General features: G+C 35.4%; 1 protein-coding gene across 4 annotated transcripts in view; it reads right to left on the reverse strand.

Moving 5' to 3' along the window:
• Positions 1–16,864: 16,864 nt before the first annotated feature.
• Musk (muscle associated receptor tyrosine kinase) overlaps positions 16,865–18,796 on the reverse strand; it is a 94,439-nt gene continuing 92,507 nt past the window's right edge. For all 4 annotated transcript variants that reach the window (XM_003463784.4, XM_003463782.3, XM_003463785.3 and 1 more), the window contains one exon: positions 16,865–18,146. In XM_003463784.4, coding sequence (XP_003463832.2) covers positions 17,464–18,146 — 683 coding nt within the window. In that variant the 3' untranslated portion in view covers positions 16,865–17,463. The remainder of the gene's footprint in view (positions 18,147–18,796) is intronic.

An 18,796-nucleotide genomic window follows, 5' to 3' on the forward strand; every position in this document is an offset into this window, starting at 1 on the left:
TTTCTGTTTGTTCTTTCTGTATTTCGCTTCTCTTTTTTCTTCGTCTTAGCTCCTTATATGTCACTTGAACATTTTTAGAGCTCCATTTTGATATATTTATAGCTTTTGTAGGTATATCTCTTGGTAGAGTTTTATTAGTGGTGGCCATATACATAAATATGTAATACCTTAGTCTATTAGTATGCATTTTTACTAGTACACATAAGTGTAGAAATTACTTTCTTTTACGTTCCTTTAACCTTACCTTGCTTATAATAAAAATTATCTTACCTATTTCTTTTCTACAAACTTAGGGCCCAGGTGCTGGATGGAAATCCCATGTCCTGAAAGGGGCTTTTTTGACATCTGTGAGAAGTTTGAATCCCCCCTTATATCCTAGTGAGGGTTCAAGATTACTACTTAGGTTTTCCTCGAGTGGGTAGAGGTGAGGCATTTTTTATGTGGTGTTTGGCTAGCAGACAGCAACGTTTGTCTAGAAGCTTTCTGTCTTGCTAGACTTCCCCTTTTGTGGTTCTTGGCTAAAGATAGCAGGCTTTCCTCTGGGCTTTTTTTGGTATGTGCCTATTGTCTTTTCTGTGCTGCCAGCGTCTTCCTCTGCAACTGTGAGGCATTCACAGCTAAAATACAAGGCAGACAGCTCACCCTCAAATCTGTGGGTTTGTCTCTTTCTAGATAATCTCCTCACCTTTCATAGCCTTCTTGTGTTTATTTCATATATGATATTTAGGGCTTTTGTTGTAATCAGTGGAAAGAAGAAGGAAAACACATTTACTCCTTTTTTCTCAAAAAAAAAGTTCTGCTGAATAAATTTTGATCACCTTTGAATGTTAACTCATGTAAATATATTACCTATTAAAAGTAAGTAAAATTAGAATAATACAATGAAAACAATATAAAGCAGTTTGAATCCTTGGGTAAAACAAATGAATAAGAATTCCACATTAAAAACTTTATTCTGTCTCAAAAGAAAATGATTTAAAATTAATACAAAGAAACTAAAGATGATTAATGTGAAAGGCAGAACCGCAACATGTATTCTGGTTAATAATGAAAAAAAAAAAAGACTTAAAAAAATGAAAGACAGTAGAATAGAAATAGTAAAAACACTTCACAATTCACAGAATGCCAAAACAAATTGAGAAAAATATTTAGAAAAATTGCAACATTTCCAAAGACTGGAAAGTAATGAAAAGGGATAAAATTTCTTCCTTGATAATCTGGGAAAATATTAAATTTGGTGATATTTTAAGTTAGCCATATTATGAGAAACAGTACTTCTACGTGTAAATTGTTGCAATATTTCTGGTATGTAATTTTATAAAAAAAGGTTAAAATTCCTAAAAATGTTTATTGAGTCTGATCCAGTGATTTCAGTTCTATTATGGTAGGTACCCTTAGGAAATGGTGAAAAGAGATGGTAATAATTTAGCTATAGTATATTTTACAGCAGCATGTCATATAATAACAAAAAGTAGACATAATCATATTAGTAAAAGTCTTTTAGTATCTACTATGTATGAAGTACTTTCCTAAACATGGTGGACATTAAATCATTTAATTCAACAATCTATGAACTAGGTGTTCTTAATCTCATTTCATCAATGAGGAAAATTGAAGCATAGTGACATATGTCAACTGGTAGGATTTAACTTCTGAATCTATATATTTTGCCATTCTATCTGTTGCCTGTCTAGGTAACATTTCACACAACATCTATATAATGATTTATTATATAATCATTAAAATAATATTGTGTTTATATTCAAAATGCTTTTAAAAGCTCCAAATGTACTTATTATTAACAGAAAGTAAATAATGCAAGGCAATCTTGAGGAAAAAGATCTAAGTGTAAATTTTGAAAAGTCAAAATCTCAATGTAAATGATTCATGTCCAGGTGCAATGGTTTTTCTCTTAGAGCTATATTGTCTTGGTGTCATCTTGTTAATAATGTTGTGTATATACTGAAACACCCAATGTTAAATTGGCATGTGTTATATAAATTCATACTTACTGCAATAATGAAGATCTTTGATAACAAACACTGAATTTCCTGAGATGATGCCTCCTGTCTTCTAAAATTCTTAACCATATAAAAATAAACTTTTCATATTTCTTTGCATAGCTTATTTCATGATAAGGGCTGAGTTTGTCAACTATAAAAATTTGAGATAAAATTGTTTTCTCTAAAATATCAGAGGCTTATCATAAAAAAAGTGTCTCTCCAGGCATTTCCTGGTCAATGACTTCTTGTTAAGAAATGAAGTTTAATTGTGGTTCTTTGCCTTTCAGTATCACTTCTCTGAGCATCTTTCTCTTATCTGCAGCTGTTTTACCCTTCATTGACTATCCTTCCTGACTCAGTCTAAGAGGGGTTTGGGGCATGAAGTGAAATTCAAGTGGTTCCTTTCTTAAAGCCACCCGAGAAAAGCAATGTGTGATAGAATAATTCTGAATCTCTGAAAAAGGCGATCACTGAATCAGAAACTGACTGAAGTCAGTGAAGACAAAATGAATGCAGGACACTCAATGTATATTCTTAAGATTCTTAAATATAATATATCCCAATAACTTACAACACTAAGACGCCAAAAGTAGGGTTGACTTTAAGTCATATTTAGTTTATGTTTGGCTAAAGCGTCAACTGAAACAAGAATTATACTAACCACCATATTTCCAACATTACTTTTAAAAAAATCCGAAAGCGTGTCATTCCTACACTTCTAATTTTAATCACAACTCAAAATAGTCAAGAGCACACCCAGAAAATGACAGTGTATATCTAAATCTGGTGCTTTTTTGTGGTTAACATCACTCTGACACAACCTTAGATAGCACAGGTGGTTTCTCTTCTTATGGGCAAAATTCTAAACATGGTATATATTTTTCAGAGGCTGTAGTTTGAAGATGGTTAGTGATGGACAGTTGCATAATTACAGGTAGGATGATGAGGCTTATGAGAAAAACTATCCTTGTTGAAACTCTTAGAAGTTTTTAATTAAGAGAGACTTAAAAGAAACATCCAAATTCTAAAGGAGTCACTAAATTATTTTCCTTCACCTTTATTTTGCCTTGTTTTTGTATGGGACAATCTTTAGGAGGCAAGACAAATATTTAGATTTACATAAATCTTTGTTTATAATTTTAAGAAATCCATTGGCATAGTTTTTGTTTTTTAATTAGACTCACACCTGTAGGTCATTCCAGGTTATGTAATTTTTGTCTCTTCCAATATGTAAAAATGCAGTACCAATAACCATGTGAGTAATGCATAGTTTGATCTATACAGAATTAAACGTTTATAAATTCACATAGTAGTGATCAGGCTACTAAGTAGATATAAAACCAGTAAAAGAGTGATAACCTGAAAATACACTTGCTATAAAGATTTGAACCCACAAGAATAGCACACTATCCACTTCACAATAAGGTGGGGTGCACTATCCACCCCATCAAAGTGGTAGAATAAGCACAATATCAAATTACACCTTCAAAAATTGGAAATATCCACATCAGTGCTGAAAATCAGGAATAGGTGATAGATAAATACAACCTACTTGCAGTTAGGGAATTTCTGCCAATTTTAATGGAGCAAAGGTACTGGAAACTGTTAGAACAGACACAGTCTACCTTTGAGAATGTGTGTAAATCGCAGCTCCAGGATGTGGCAATATGCATTTAGTAAGAGAAGCACATTGGAGAGGCTCTCAGGCTTCTCCCTAACAGGAAGACATTATCAAACTGAGAAGCAATATTCAGCGTTGTGCCTAGAACAGGTGTGACCCTAGGGAGGAGGACTGGAATCTGTAAACCACAAGATATAGTAGAAATATAAGAACAAAGCTGGAGAGGAAAGTTTGAGATAAAAACTTCGGCATAGAAATAATATTTATACCAGATAAAATCACCAAGAGTATATAAATGAAAAAAAGATACTGAAGAAATGAGCTATGGGATATGTCAGCTTTAGGAAGCTGGACGAAAACAGGAAAAAAAGGAGCCAATAAAAAAGACTACAGCAAAGCATGGTGGTGCATGCCTGTAATTCCAGCACTTGGGAGGCTGAGGCAAGAGGATATCTATTAGTTTGAGTCCAATCTGGGCTACACAGTGAGTTCAAGGCAGACCTAAACTACATAGTGAGACCCTGTTTCAAAAAACAACAAAAAACCCCAAAGAAACAAACTGAACCAAACCAAGACTACAGAAGAGAGAAAATTGTTTCAACTGTGTCAGAGGTGCTTATTTTTTTAAATTATTATTTTGAAGAGAATAAAACCAAATGACAAAGAAACAAAATGAGGTCAGTCAAAACCAAAGGATGGACATGGTACATGACTTAAAACCAAATACAAAGTTATCTACAAATGGTTATCACAATGTCTCTTGTAATCTTAAATAGAATTACACATACCATCAGGCACAATAAAATTAAACATAGCAGTACAGAACAAAATCAATAAAAACAAAACATTGGAGACATTATAGGACTTCAAAAGATGGTTATAGTCAAACCAGAATGGGTATCCTAGTGAATCTTACTGTCTTCAGAGTAGTTGCCTATACTTTCAGACTTGATACTATCAAACATAACAGATTCAAATAAAATCAGTCAAGACAAGACAGCAATCGTACAAAACAGATTTAAATAAAATCAGTCAAAAGAAGACAGTGAAAGCAATACAGGGTTTCAGATTAAGTTAATAGGACATTAAAAATGATTACCACAGTATATCTTGCTATCTTTGGAATAGCTGTCCACGCTCTCAAGTTTAGTGCAAATAGACAAACTAGAACAGAATATAACCAAACTAAACAAAGTGATGAAAACATGGGTTTCAAATCATGATACAAGATTAACAATGTCCTCTGTCTTCCGTTTTTAGACAATTCCTCCCATTTCACTTTCACAGTAGCATTGTACATTTTTTTATTAACTCCTTTTTTTTAACTCCTTTACCTTTTAGATTAGGGAGGTAAACTGCTATTTACCTAAGTGGTCCTGAACCTTTTTATCTTTAAGCTTGATCTCAAGTTGTATTCCTTTACATACAAGGGCCTCAAGGTTTTTCTTCCCTACAGCTGAGTGGTTGGTTCTCCATTGTATAAAAGTATTATGTCTTTCCAACCAATTGCAGCTGAAGGGTGAGCTACCTCCACGTTTTTCTGGTTTCCTGTCACATAGAGCATTATTTTCTCATCTTTGACTTTTAGTCCATAAATCCTCTTTCAGGTTAATTATATTTCTTATATAGAACAACTTGATGAACCTTATCTCCTGATCCACTCTGCCTATGTTTCTTTTTATTAGTGTATTGAGGCCATCCATGTAGCAATTTTGGCCAATCTTCTCTGCCTCATCTGCCATGCTATTTTCTGTCATTGTTTGTCTCTTTTCCTCTTCATTCCAGTGTCTGCCCCATTCAGTGAGTCCCCTGTGCCACTGTTCCTGAAGCCATGGTCTTTTTTTTTTTCTTACTCTTTAGAATGTACCTCAGTATTTTTTGTAGGGTTGAATTGATGGTCATGAACTCTTCCAGTTCCTCTTTGTCATGGAAGCATCTTGTTTCTCTATTAATTTTGAGAGATAGCTTTTTAGGGTACATCAATCTGGGTTGGAGGTTATTTTCTTTCAAGGCTTGGAATACCTTACTCCAAGTTCTTCTTGATTTGATGGTTTGTATCGAGAAGCCTGGCATGATTTTGATGGGTTTTTCTTTATAGGCGATCTGTTTCTTTTTCTCTGACAGCTTTTAATATTCTGTTCTTGTGTTGAATTTCTGGGATCTTGATTTTTATATGTCTGGGTATAGATCTATTTTGGTTGTAGCTGGATGGAGTTCTGTATGCCTCATATATCTAAATATCATTTCCTTTTCCTATGCTTAGGAAGTTTTCTTTAATTATTTCTATAAATAGCCTTTGTATTTCATTTGTGTTTACCCTTGCTTCTTCACTTACATTATTTATTCATAAGTTATAGATCCTCTTGTCATCTTCTAGCCTTTGTATTGTTTCCTCCTGGTTTCTTGTTATTTTAAAAAGATCTTTCCTTTCACAATCACATGTTGCAAACCTGTCTTCAAGGTTTGATAGTCTATCTTTGGTTTCTTTCAAGCAGTTTTGCCAGCTTTCAATGGAGTTTTTAGTTTCCTGGTAATCTATGTGAATCTGCTTCATGTGTTCCAGATTTTTCTTATGTGTTCCAGATTTGTTTTATATTCTTCATCAAAGGCTTTTCTCTTTTTTCTATGCTCCTCCATTCTTCCATCTATGTCTTCTTGAGAGGTGTTTAGCATTTCTTTTATTATTTTTCTTATACCTACTTTTATTTGTATTAGTATTTCTGCTTTGAGTTCTTTTATAATTTTACAAAGATATTTATTTACGTCAGATGCTCTTGTTCAGAAACTGCAGATGTGCTGTCCCCACTCTCCTCTGTGTTTACCTCTTCTGGGCCAGTACTGTTTGGGTTGGAGGCTGGAGACATCCTTTTGTTTCTTCTTCTTGTTTTGTTTCTAGTTGCTTCCAGATAAGTGTATAGTGGGGGTGCCTGACACTTCTTGTATTGATTACAATTATGCTGAGGCATGCTGGCTAGGGATTGCTGCCCTCCCCAGTCTCCTGGGGACTACTGGAGTACAAGCAGGGGTGAGCAGGCTGGCCCTTCCCTTCTGAGCTGGTCAACCACTGAGAGTCTTCTCCATGTTAGTGCATGCCATGCAGATGGGGCCAGTTAGGGATAGCTTCAGGGAAACCTCATCCTTGGCTATTGGAATGTTCACAGGGGTGGGGATTCAGTCCAAGCAGTTCTCACCAATCTGCTTTGCAATAGGAGTAGCTGAATGAAGTCAGCTGCAGTTCTGGTTTCAGGCTTATCCTGCCCGACTCCAAAATGCCACCTGGCCAATCACCCACTCCTAGGGGAGGACTGAGTTCCCCACACTCACCATGAGCTAGTGCAGCTCTCTGGTCCACTGCTCCCCTCCAAAACTGTGTCCTCCCTTGGAGGCCCTTGGGCTTGCCAACCTGCAACTTCAGCATGACTGTGCATCTTCAGATTCCTGTAGTGTCTGTTCATATACAGAGCTGAGGACCAGCTCTGGTAAGAGTGCATCTGGCTACAGCCTTCTGTCCTTCTTTTTCTTTTCTTTCTTTCTTTCTTTCTTTCTTTCTTTCTTTCTTTCTTTCTTCCTTTTTTTCACTTTAGTTTCTTCCTGGGTTGAGAGAATCTATCTCTTTCCATCTGGTCTTCTCCAGATTGCAATATTCCAGCATCTGTGCTATTTCTGTCAGAGAGACTTTTTACTTTGGTGCTTATTGATCTACCATCTTCCCAGCTCCCTTCCATTCCCATTTTAATTTCTTTCAAGCAATTTTTATTTCCATATGACTTCCTTAGTAATCATGCTGTTTGTTCAAGAGAGTTTTGGATGTGGGATGCAGACTTCTAATCTCAGTAATCTGGTAGGCAGATGCAGGAGGATCACAAAATTAACCTCAGGCTGGACAATTTAGCAAGACCCTCAGCTGGGTATATCCAGAGGTGCTTCTTAATTAAGATGATGAACTTTCCTCCCAGTGTTTCATTGAGATAACAGTAAATGTACATGGCTAATAATCCATGTAACTCTGAAAATGATGCAAGTGCCACCACTTTGACAAATATATGGACACAGAAAATAACTTAATATTCCTGTCTACAGAATGCATTGGTAACCTGTTGACTGTAGTGTACTTGTGCCAGCTATGTAGGGTGAGAACTGATGTCACAAGTAAGAGTTCTGTGTTCTGAGCCAGCAGATAGAGACAGCAGGAGTTGTCAATCAGGATGATCAGCTAGAGGATTTTACATAAAACAGGTACAAAAGAGATTTTACTGCTAACTAGATCTCTATGAAATGTTCTCTGATAGATTGAAAGATTTTCTTAAGAAGGGTCTTTAGATGTTGAATCTAGATAGAGAGGCACTGCATTATGTGGAGAATTATTAGACTCTCTTGAAGAATGGAAGCACTGAAGGCATCACAACTCTCCCTAGGCATGCAATATACCCAAGTGTTATTTCCTCAGGATAGAGTTTTTCATTCCTTTCATGATTTGGAGGGTTCTGACTCAGGCAGCCTATACCTTCACTGGTGACTATGAACCCCACTGCTACCAACGTTAATCCAATAATTCTTCATTTGTAATTACATTGAATGCTTTACTTATGAACTCAATTCATTCATGAGGACTGGTTGGTTGAATGTCAAAAAAGCTCTTGGGGGAGTTGGTATAGCACACTAAGACCTGATTCTGGTTCACTCGGTCTCAATCATTTCAGAACAAATACGTGGTCTAATTTTATTCATTTCCGTCTTTTCTTTAACAGTGCTCTGTAGTGTACCATCAAGCAAATGAATGTAATGATTGGCCTTTTCTCTGTCTGGATGGATCTTCTGTACAAATGTTTGTAGCTCTGTCCAGTTTTTCAAGATTTCCTTTATTTCAGAAGAACTTTGTTGAACAGATTGTTGATACTTCCCCTTGTCTTCAGAAAGCTCCTCAGCTGCCATTCTCTGTTGCTTAGCCAGAAGTTGCTCAAGCTCCTCTGCAGACAATTCCTCTGAGTGTTCCTCCACCAGTTCCTCAACAGCACCACTGTCTACCTTGCAAGCTTATGGACTCGCTTTAGTGCCAGTGTCATGGAAACACAGGATCAGTTGAAGGCTCAGACTCCTCTACACAGCCTTCAAATTCTGTCTCTTGTATACAGGAAGATCTCAGGGTCCTTAAAGAGACATTAGTGCAGGATTTCTCAGTTAACTCTCCCCCCTACCACCACATATACACAAAGGAAGTACAATTTTCTTTCCATAATTCTTAAGGGTTAAATATGTATATGAGATTGTCTATAAGCACTGCAGGAACAGTTATTTGGTGTATAACTTCTTAAAGTTATACTTCTAAAGTTATACTGCTGCATTAGAGGAGTTGTATTATGTGGGAAAAACTCATCTGAGATGGGAATTCTTCCATCAATTCTTCCAAATCTCATGGGTAAGCAGGAGCATTGTCCATGATGAGGAATATCTTAAACCTTTGTCCTCTAGATATTTCTTAACAGTAGTACAGAAAGTCCCCCTGATCCGTTCAAGAAAGAACACTTTTTTTCTCAGGATTTTGTGTGAAATCGCTGCATGGACCCTTGTCTATTCTCAATGACTTTATGTTTTGTGAACACTCTAGAGATCTCAGTGATAAACCAAAAGAGGATTTATCTTGAGGCCACCACTTGCATTGTCACATAGCCATAAGTTTAGCCTACCTATACAGGCTTCTGGCCTCGCATTGTCTTCTCTTCTTGGGTAATGTGTATTTCTCTGGTCATTTCTTCCAGAAAGACCAGTTTCATCACAACTGAAAATGTAATAAAAACAAAAGCCATATGTCTGTGTCATTGTTTATACATTGTGTTTGTAATTTTCAGCACTAGCTACATCACCATGCCTAGTTAGGGTATGAATCCCTTTAAATTGTGAAATCATCCCTTACTGGCATGAAACATTTCAGCCTTATCACTCACTGGTGGAATATCCTTCATGAGATCTGCATTTATAGCCCTAGATTTTCACAAATTAAAGACTCAGGCTTTAGCCTGCCATCTGCCTTTAATTTTTCCACACTACTGATGCCTTTCTACCTAACATTGCTGATTGTGACTTACAGATTTGAGTAACATCTTGAGCAACGCCATCTTCCTTCTACAAATATTTTCCCTGTAAGTGTTGAGATAGTGGATTTCATCATGCTATATGTATTAGGTTGGTCAAATGCCACTCTCATATTTTGTTAAAACTTCTTTCTTTTTAATTGTGATTGCTTTCTTCATCTTATCTTCTTTCCTTACCTACTTTTCAGGACTTTTGGGGATCATTTTGATAACAGTAATTGTAACAATTATATAAAAAACTGAGTGAAATCAGGCCCACAGACATGCACATCTGAGCTCAGACTGATGCTTATGTATGCTTACATATGCTTTTCGGACATCATGAGTCTTTGTTAACAACTTCTCAAGTGACTGGCATTTGGGTCATAATTCAAGACTTTGGTCATAGTTAAACTTAAAATTCCAGTTGTAACTCAAGTTGTTTTTATGTGAAGCTGATTGTAACTCAAGGGTCCACTGAAATGATAAATCAAAGATTGAAAAGACACTTCTGGAAAATAAAAGAATATAAGAGGGCATAGAATAAAGAAGAAAAAAATAATGTAAGGATGAAAAACAAAAAAAAATTCTGCAATATATTAAATGTTATTTCATACTAAAATAGGTAAAATAAAGGAATTCCTATATATTAAAATGTATCCTCAAATTAAAATAATAGTATGGAATCATTTGGCAATGCTAAATATTTACCTGATATAATTATAGTTGTCTTGTGTTGAATTTTTTCCACATTTAGAATAAACATAGTCAAAAAGTCTCAATTTGTTGAAGAATGAAATACAAATATCATAGATCTGACAGTACACAAACGAATGTATACATGCCAACTGATGTTCAGAGCAGAAGGAGAAGTAGAGAAAATTTTGGGAGATATAAACAAATTGCTGCATAGCCCAGAATCAATGAGTAACCTCTGTTGAGATATGTTATGAAAGTTACAATAAATAGCATAATTGGTACTAAGAAGAGAACTACAAGAAGTAGAGAGGGCACTTGAGTAAAAGTGCTCGAAACTGCTCAATTTTTATAAAGGAAGATCGTCTACACTTTATAAAATTAATCAGTTCAGAAAGAGAGAAGCAAGAATATTTGTTAGAAATTGCAGCAGCACTTACCAGGAGAATAAAAAGCAAATCATCAAGTGGTTGGGTCTTAGGCTGGGACTAGAGATAAATCAGAAGAAGACATCTTTTGTTGTTTTGTTGGTAATTTCCTTTGGAGGTTTTTAAAAAGTACTTTGTGCTTGTATTATTTTTTATAAATAAATAACAACTATTTTAAAACATACTAACTACATTAGTTTATTTTCTTTTGCTATAACCAAACACAAGACTGAATACTTTGCAGTGAAGTTTATTTGGCTCATGATTCTGGTAGCGAGAGGGTCCAATCACATAGTACTGGCCTCCCAGCTGCATCACAACATGACAGGGAAACAGAAACAGAGTTGGCTGTGCAAAAGGGATTAAGTAGATTGGTAGTGACCTTGCTTGATACCAATCTTTTCATTTTTAATGAGAGAATTCTCATTAAACTCTCTCCAAGGGAGCAGCTTTATCTCTTCTGAGGTAAAGCCTCAGTAACTTAATTATCTTACAGTAAACCTCTCAATTATAGGTATCAGTGCTTTTCAACATTGCCACAAAGGGACCAAGTTTCTGGCATGTGACCCATGCATCTACTTGGAAATCATATCCAAACTATAGCACCAACTATGGTCACGCAGAAACTCCTAAATTTATGCCACTATATCAATACTGATCCTAATAGAGAAGAAAAGGCTAAACATTTAAAACCATGTACTTATAAATAGTGATGCAAGTAAATGATAAATGTTGGCATTAAATATTTGATAGTTAAATATGAGATTGATTTGACATACTTAAATTATTCCTATAATGTAAGGATGGCTCAAAATTAGGAAATCAATTCATACAAATGCATGTATTAACATGTCTGTTAAAAATAACCCATAGTTGCCTAAATTGAAAATTCAGCACCATTTCTATTTCATAAAAACTTGTAGTAAAAGACAAATGGCAGTTCAGTATACATATTTAACAGAAGTGATTGAAATATAAGTGACAGTATTCAACTCTTTAATGCAAAGTGATTTTACAAAGCAACAAGAAAAGGATTCACCCAATAGACAAATTACAATAGGAGATATATCTTGGGTCAGCTGTCCCCAACTCAATGAAAAATGTTCAATGTCATAATTATTTAAAGAAATGTACATGTAAGCTACAAATAAAAATTTTAAGGTATAGTGGCAATGATTAAAGTGCTAACATACTTGATATTGGCATAGTTGAAAGAAATGGCCTTTCTTACCTGGCTGGGAGATATGTCCATTAATAGAACAATTCAAGAAAGTAATTATTGATATATAAAAACAAGTCAAAAGTAAATATATCTTTTAATCTAATAAGCCCAATTCTAGCAGTTATATAAATAAGTCACTTAAAAATTAAGAACAAGATTGTAAAAACATTACATTTTAAAGTAAAACTGGAAACAAACCAAATATCTAACAAAGGCATATTTGTTACAAAAATCATGACTAATCTATAAAACAGAATATTATTTAACTATTAAAAGTAATGTACATGTGTACTTGTTTATATAGATGTTTAAGATGCATTAAGTGATGAAAGCAAAGCTTAAAACAGCATTGCAGTCTGATTTTCTGTTCATAATTATTTGAAATTACTTATCTAAATATTAACTATCATTTTATTTACTCAGTTACCTAACAATATAACAATAACAAAAAGCTAGAAGAATATTTAGCATGAATTTAATTTTAATTAACAGAAGCTAGTATTTTTCATATTATTTGTTTTTTTATTATTGTGAATTATGTTATTATTATAGGTATTGCTTATTTTTTTCAAAAAATATTGATTTTATTTAAAAAAACTCAAAATTTTAAGGTTAAATATGTTTATATTTTCTCTGTTGTGTAAGGTATGCAGAAGTGTCTCTGATTTTTATAAAATTAATCTTACCTTTCAGTTAAAAATGAATATTGGAAAAAGAAACTGTAGGTAATTATCAAGTAAAAGCTATAAATGATCTAAGAAAAAGACAAATTCAACCTCACTAATAATTCATTTTATTTTATTTTGCTTTATTGTATTTTATGTCAAACAGAAAAAAGTAAAAAATGACAATAAAACAGTTTCAAAACAAGATAGCAGAAGAATAGCTATAATGAACATATCGTGTCCTGTTATATTTGCAGTAGTTGTTCAGAGTACAAGATACAGGCATGAAACTTTGTTCACGAAATTACTAGCACAAAACCTTCCCCTCAGTGAACCAAGGGAATCTCAATTGTCTTGTATATATGTATTTTTCCTTTTCCTTTCCTTCTTTCCCCTTTTTGCCCATCACTGTTTTTTTTTTAATTTTGAAAAGTTTCTTCTGTATTCTCACTATCTCTTGTACAATTTGGATCTTGTTTACTCTTTCAGATTCTCACACTGGTGAGACAATGCAGTGTTTATGCATGTGGGTCTGATTTATTTCCCTTATGAACATGGTGTCAAGTTGTATCCATTTATCTATAAAACTCTCAAGTTATTCTTTTTTAATGGCTGAACAGTATTAAAACACATTCTTTTTATCCGTTCCTTGGTTGATGGGCATTTTGGTTGCTTTCCAAGATTTAGATATTACAAATTGTGCTGCTATAAACATTGGTATGTATGCATCATAGCAGTATGATGTTTTTAACTTTTCTGGGACAATACCCAGAAGAGGAATAGCTGGGTTGAATGGACCTCTAATCCTAGTTTTTAAAGAAATCTCCACATTAATTTCCACAGTGTTTACACCAGTCCACACTCCCACCAATAGTGAAAAAGAATTCCTTCTTCTCCACAGCCCTGCCAGTAGTTGTTATTTGTTGATTTTTTTTATAATAATCATTTTTTGGGGGGAGGTGAGACTGAATCTTAGTATTGTTTTAATTTGCATGTCTGGAATGACCAATGACGTTGAACATTTTTTCATGTATTTTTTTGCCATTTGTATTTTTTTATCTGAGAAGATAAAGAAATTCTTATCATCTTAGATGCCCATTTTTTGATTGGGTCTTTGAATTTAGGGTATCTAATTTTTTTCAATTCTTTATATGTCCTAGATATAAGTCCTTTGTCTAAGGGATAACTGGTTATAATTTTTTCCCACATTGTGGGTTGTCTTTCACTTTGTTGGTGTTTTGTTTTGTTGTGTAAATGTTTTTTTTTAAAAGCAATATTCTATTTGTTAATTCTTTGTTGTATTTCTCACGAAGTCTTGATTTTGTTCTTGAAGTTTCTGCCTACATCTGTGTCTTCAAGATTTTTACCTATTTTCTCTTTCAGTAGATTTAGTATTTGTTTTAATATTTAGATCTTCAATCCATTTTGATTTTAATTCAGTGCATTGAGATTGATATGGGTCTAATTTTAGTCCTCAGCATGTAGAAAGTCAATTTTTTCAGTGCCATTTGTTAAAGAGATTATCTTTCTTCCAGGGAATATGTTTAGCTTCTTTGTCAAAGATAAGGTGGATGAGTGTGTGTTTGCAGTTGTGTCTGTACCTTCTATTCTATTCCACTGATTCTCAGCTCTGCTTTCTTTCTTTTTTTTTTTTTTAACCAATACCATACTGATTTTATTGCACTAGTTTTATAGTATATTTTCAGGAATTGTAATACTCCCTGACTTGTCTTTTTAATAATAGCAAAAAAATATATTTTAGCATTGTTAACCAAAATAATCAAAATACTTGTTAGATCTCATCTTTATGTTTTGCATGACCTCTAATTGCATTTTCACATTAGGATGATTGATTTTTTTCCTTACTATTCATATTGCATTGCAGGAACACAAAGACATTATTTACTAGTATTTCTTTCTTCTTGAAACAAAGATTTATTTTCCATGATAGTATATGTGCTGCTGAAATAAGCATTTTTTATATGATAGAATTATGGTGTGAATTCAAAAAGGGAGACAAAGGAAACACGGTTTCACTGTTACCAAGTGTCAGGTCATGGTTTCACTGTTACCAAGTGTCAGAACAGACATCAGTAAGGTTTCAGAAAATCTTTTTAAATGGTCATATATCAAACATAGCAAAATACCAGGTTTTTCTGCACATGACATACCAAAAACCCCTTTTGTGATGTTGTAATGGAGCTTTAAAAAAGTATTTTTTTCATTTTACAGTAGAATATGGACCTATTCCATGATATTAAATATTGTTCTAATGGTTCAATTTAATTTGGAATAATATTTTACTTTATAGATATACCATAGTTTAACCAATCTTATATTTTTGAACATTTTAGGCCTTCTTCAAATTTCCATTACTACAAGCAATAGTGTAATGAGGACGAGACAGGAAGGTCAGGGCAGTTGCTCCGCAGAGGCAACGGGGAGCAGGGAACAGTTCTCAGTGGCCACGACAGAACTAGGGTATGAAACCCAGTTCTTCAAGGGTACATGGTACCTGGAGCAGGAGTCATGGAGTCTCTGAACAACTACTCATCATTGCTTTTCTGGAAGGGAGCTTTTCCTATTGGGCTGATTTTTGTGTCTTCGTAATTAAACTTCATCGTGAGGAAACCCAAAGATGTCTTCAAACTTTGTAGAGCATGAATGACTCACATACAAGACCTACTTAAAATATGACACAGAAATTTTCACTAAACTTCTGGATTTACGAGTGGACATCTCCAATTTTTCTGTTTTGTGGGCTTCTTTACATTCTGTTTTGGACTCGTTACAACTTTATTCTTCATCCAGTCCTTTGGATGACAGCATTAATTTTGGGGTTGTGATCATGACTTTAAAGACTTGATCTTGAATCAAAATCCTAACTCCCTTATTTATGAATGAGAACTGTGAATGAGTACTTCCTTGGTCTCATCCTAGTCCTGTGTCAGAAAATTGAGAGGTGGGGGTGATAGAACAGAGATAATGGGCTGCTGGACTGAAGGGCAGAGGGTGCAAATAGCCAGAGTTTAGAAAGCAAAACTGACAGAATACTGTGGGTCAAGAAGAGGACACAGCATGAGTAACTTCTAGATTTTTGTCTTGGTTGCAAAGAGAGACACTATGCACAAAAGAATGGGGGCTTTCAGGTAAGGCTTTCTAGCAGATAGTTGAAAAATCTACTTTCAAGATTACAGAAATAAATAAAGAAATGCAAAATTGTCCCTCTCCACAACAAAGAATATAGACCATTTATTTCTTCATGGCCCAAACCACCAATTAGTTGGAAGTAAAGCAAACTGGTTCAGAGCAAATGATATTTTCTTTTCAGTTTGTTTCTTGTGAGAATTGGAGTTGATGCTATTTCAGAAAAAAATCTCATTATTTATTTTGGATTTAAATATATATTGTGTGGGACTCCACAGAGAAATCTTAGGCATCGGGAATTTGAGTTTCAGAAGTTTTCTTTGTTTTTTTGTTTCATTGAGTGCTAGAAATCAAACTCAGGACCTTGCACATGCCACACAGGTGCTGTGCCGCTGAGCTATATCCTTGGTCCATTCATAAAATATGATAACAAACCATTTAATACACATGTGGAAAGTTATTAAGCAATCCTATATTAATTCTATGATCAGTTAAATTGGTTTCTAAGAGAAAAATTGTCAAATGCATGAAAGCATTGTTTTTAATATACTTGGAAGAGCAAGAGTGTGTTATGAAATCCCATAGTGTGTACCCTGTTTTAAAAGATGTAACAGTCTGTGACAACAAAGCTAAAGTATGACAAATTCAAAGCGTGTAGCTTTAAAGGTGCATATGAAAGGAAAACATTTTTCAGAATGTATGTGTATCAGCTTACAATGTTATTTTAAACATTATTTTTCCGCATGTGTATTTATTATGAAATAATAAAAAGAAAATAGCTAAATAATCAAAATGAGGACAAAAAGGCTAGAAAAAGAGTAAAGATAAAAGCAAAACCCCAAAAGATGTCAATGAAATTTTCAAAGAAAAAAATTTGATGAAATACAATTTTTGTCAGAAAAATTGTTAAGAATGAAATATGCAGTTTATACTCATAAGTGTACATGGAGGAAAAACTTTTGATGGAGGAGCACAAAGGCAGAAAAGAGAATTAAGAATCACAGTAAACCTATATAACCGTTCAGATCTGTCATTTTATTTCTTAGAAACCCATTACCAATACAGCGTAACCACAACTCTAGGATACAAACAGATATAAAATTCTGTGTTAAATGCACAAAATAACTTCAACAAAAAATGAACACCTAGCCTGCCTTTGGGTAGTGAAAGAATTGTTTCTCCTTTTCAGTTTTCTGTGTTTTACCTAAACGCCTTACATGACACATTGTTTTTGCCATGCACAAGAATTAATTCTATTCAGAATGAACCTCTGAAGCTCAGTTCATATTAAAATTTACTACGACTGAGTTTCTCTGCTACCAGCTCATTCAGGAACTGAGCTGGATGACATCTTTTCCCTTGAGGAAGAAGCGTTATCTCCTGTTATCTGACCGGTTTCCTAGCCTATGTTTCCAATCATCAATTTCAATGGGGATGTCTGCCACATGGACCCTGCACTGTCTTTGTTTTCCGGGGAAGCACACAATGGGCTACTGATGTGTGCTGTTATTCTTTCCTATCTGGTTCTCCTTGGCCTCTGCTGTTGGATGGCTCTTGCTCACAGAGTCTGAGAGGAGGCTGTAATGTAGCGTTTTATCCGAGCACTGTCAACCTTACACACCCACAGTGCCCTCTGCCCGCTCACACATGCGCTCCAGAATCCGGTGGATGCTCGGGAAGCTGGGTCTGTCCGCTGGCAGCTTGCTCCAGCACAGACGCATGAGGTTGTACAGCTCCAGGGGGCAGTTCTCAGGGCAGGCGAGGATGTTGCCATCCCGCACGTAGTAAATGACCTCCTCGTGGGCCATCCCATAGTAGGGCTGCAGGCCATAGGAAAAGATCTCCCAGAGCACCACACCATAGGCCCACACGTCAGATTCTGTGGTGTAGCGGTTGTAAAAAATGGACTCGGGGGGCATCCAGCGGATGGGGATGGCATCATTTTCATTAGCTTTGTAGTAGTCTGCCGAGTAGATATTCCTGGAGAGGCCAAAGTCTGCAATTTTCACCACCATGTTCTCACCCACCAAGCAGTTCCTGGTGGCTAAATCTCGGTGGACAAATTTGCGCTCGGAGAGATAAGCCATGCCAGCTGCCACCTGCCTGGCAATGCCAAGCTGCTCGGCACAGGAGAGGGGCGGAGGTCCCGGGCTGGAGACCTGAGCCCTCATGGACAGGTCACCGTGACTGAGGCTGCACACGGCATGCGGGGACATGCTGCGGAGGAACTCGTTGAGGTCGCCGTAGGCCATGTATTCAAAGAGCAGGCACATGGGCTTCCCGACGGCACACACGCCTAGAACAAGGGAGCATCTTCGGTTAGACTGGGACTCTAAATTCCGCACTAGAGAGCGCTCCAAAAGCAAAAGGAGAGATCGAAAATGTGGGGCCCTGTGTTTTCCTCGACAGCATCATAGACATCATCTAACCCTGATCCCATTTGTTTGTGTAAACATCTCCTATTTACCTTTTAAGATTCAGTTTATTTATGTGCTTCCTAGGGGATCTCAGCGCCTGACTCCTCCAGTTCCTGTTAGATTTTCCCTCTATCATCCGTTAACATACTACTTACCACCCTATTTTATAACATTCACTTATTTGAGGTTTTCTCCAAAGTTTTGACACTTCAAAAGGAGAGATTTAAACAATGGAGACATTATGTCTTGTTCTTCTATATTTTTCCCACACTCACCACATATGTGGCAGAACAGCCGCTGTAAGACATTTGCTGAACCTGTGGATAATTGATCTGAGTCTGAAATGTAATTGTTCTGTGTTTCTGAGCACTCCCTTGAAGAATGATAGAAAGGAAGACATATCCAGTTTGCAAAGAATAACAAAACGATACAAGATCCTCACATGGAGCATGTAGGTGGCTGTGTAAAATATTTTGAAATTTAAGTTTTACTATTAATCTCTGTTCCTTCAAGAGAAAATGTTAACATA

This window comes from Cavia porcellus, unplaced genomic scaffold, assembly GCF_034190915.1.
Source record: "Cavia porcellus strain 051 isolate PalLab524CR breed Dunkin Hartley unplaced genomic scaffold, mCavPor4.1 scaffold_1, whole genome shotgun sequence".
Taxonomy (NCBI): Eukaryota; Metazoa; Chordata; class Mammalia; order Rodentia; family Caviidae; genus Cavia; species Cavia porcellus.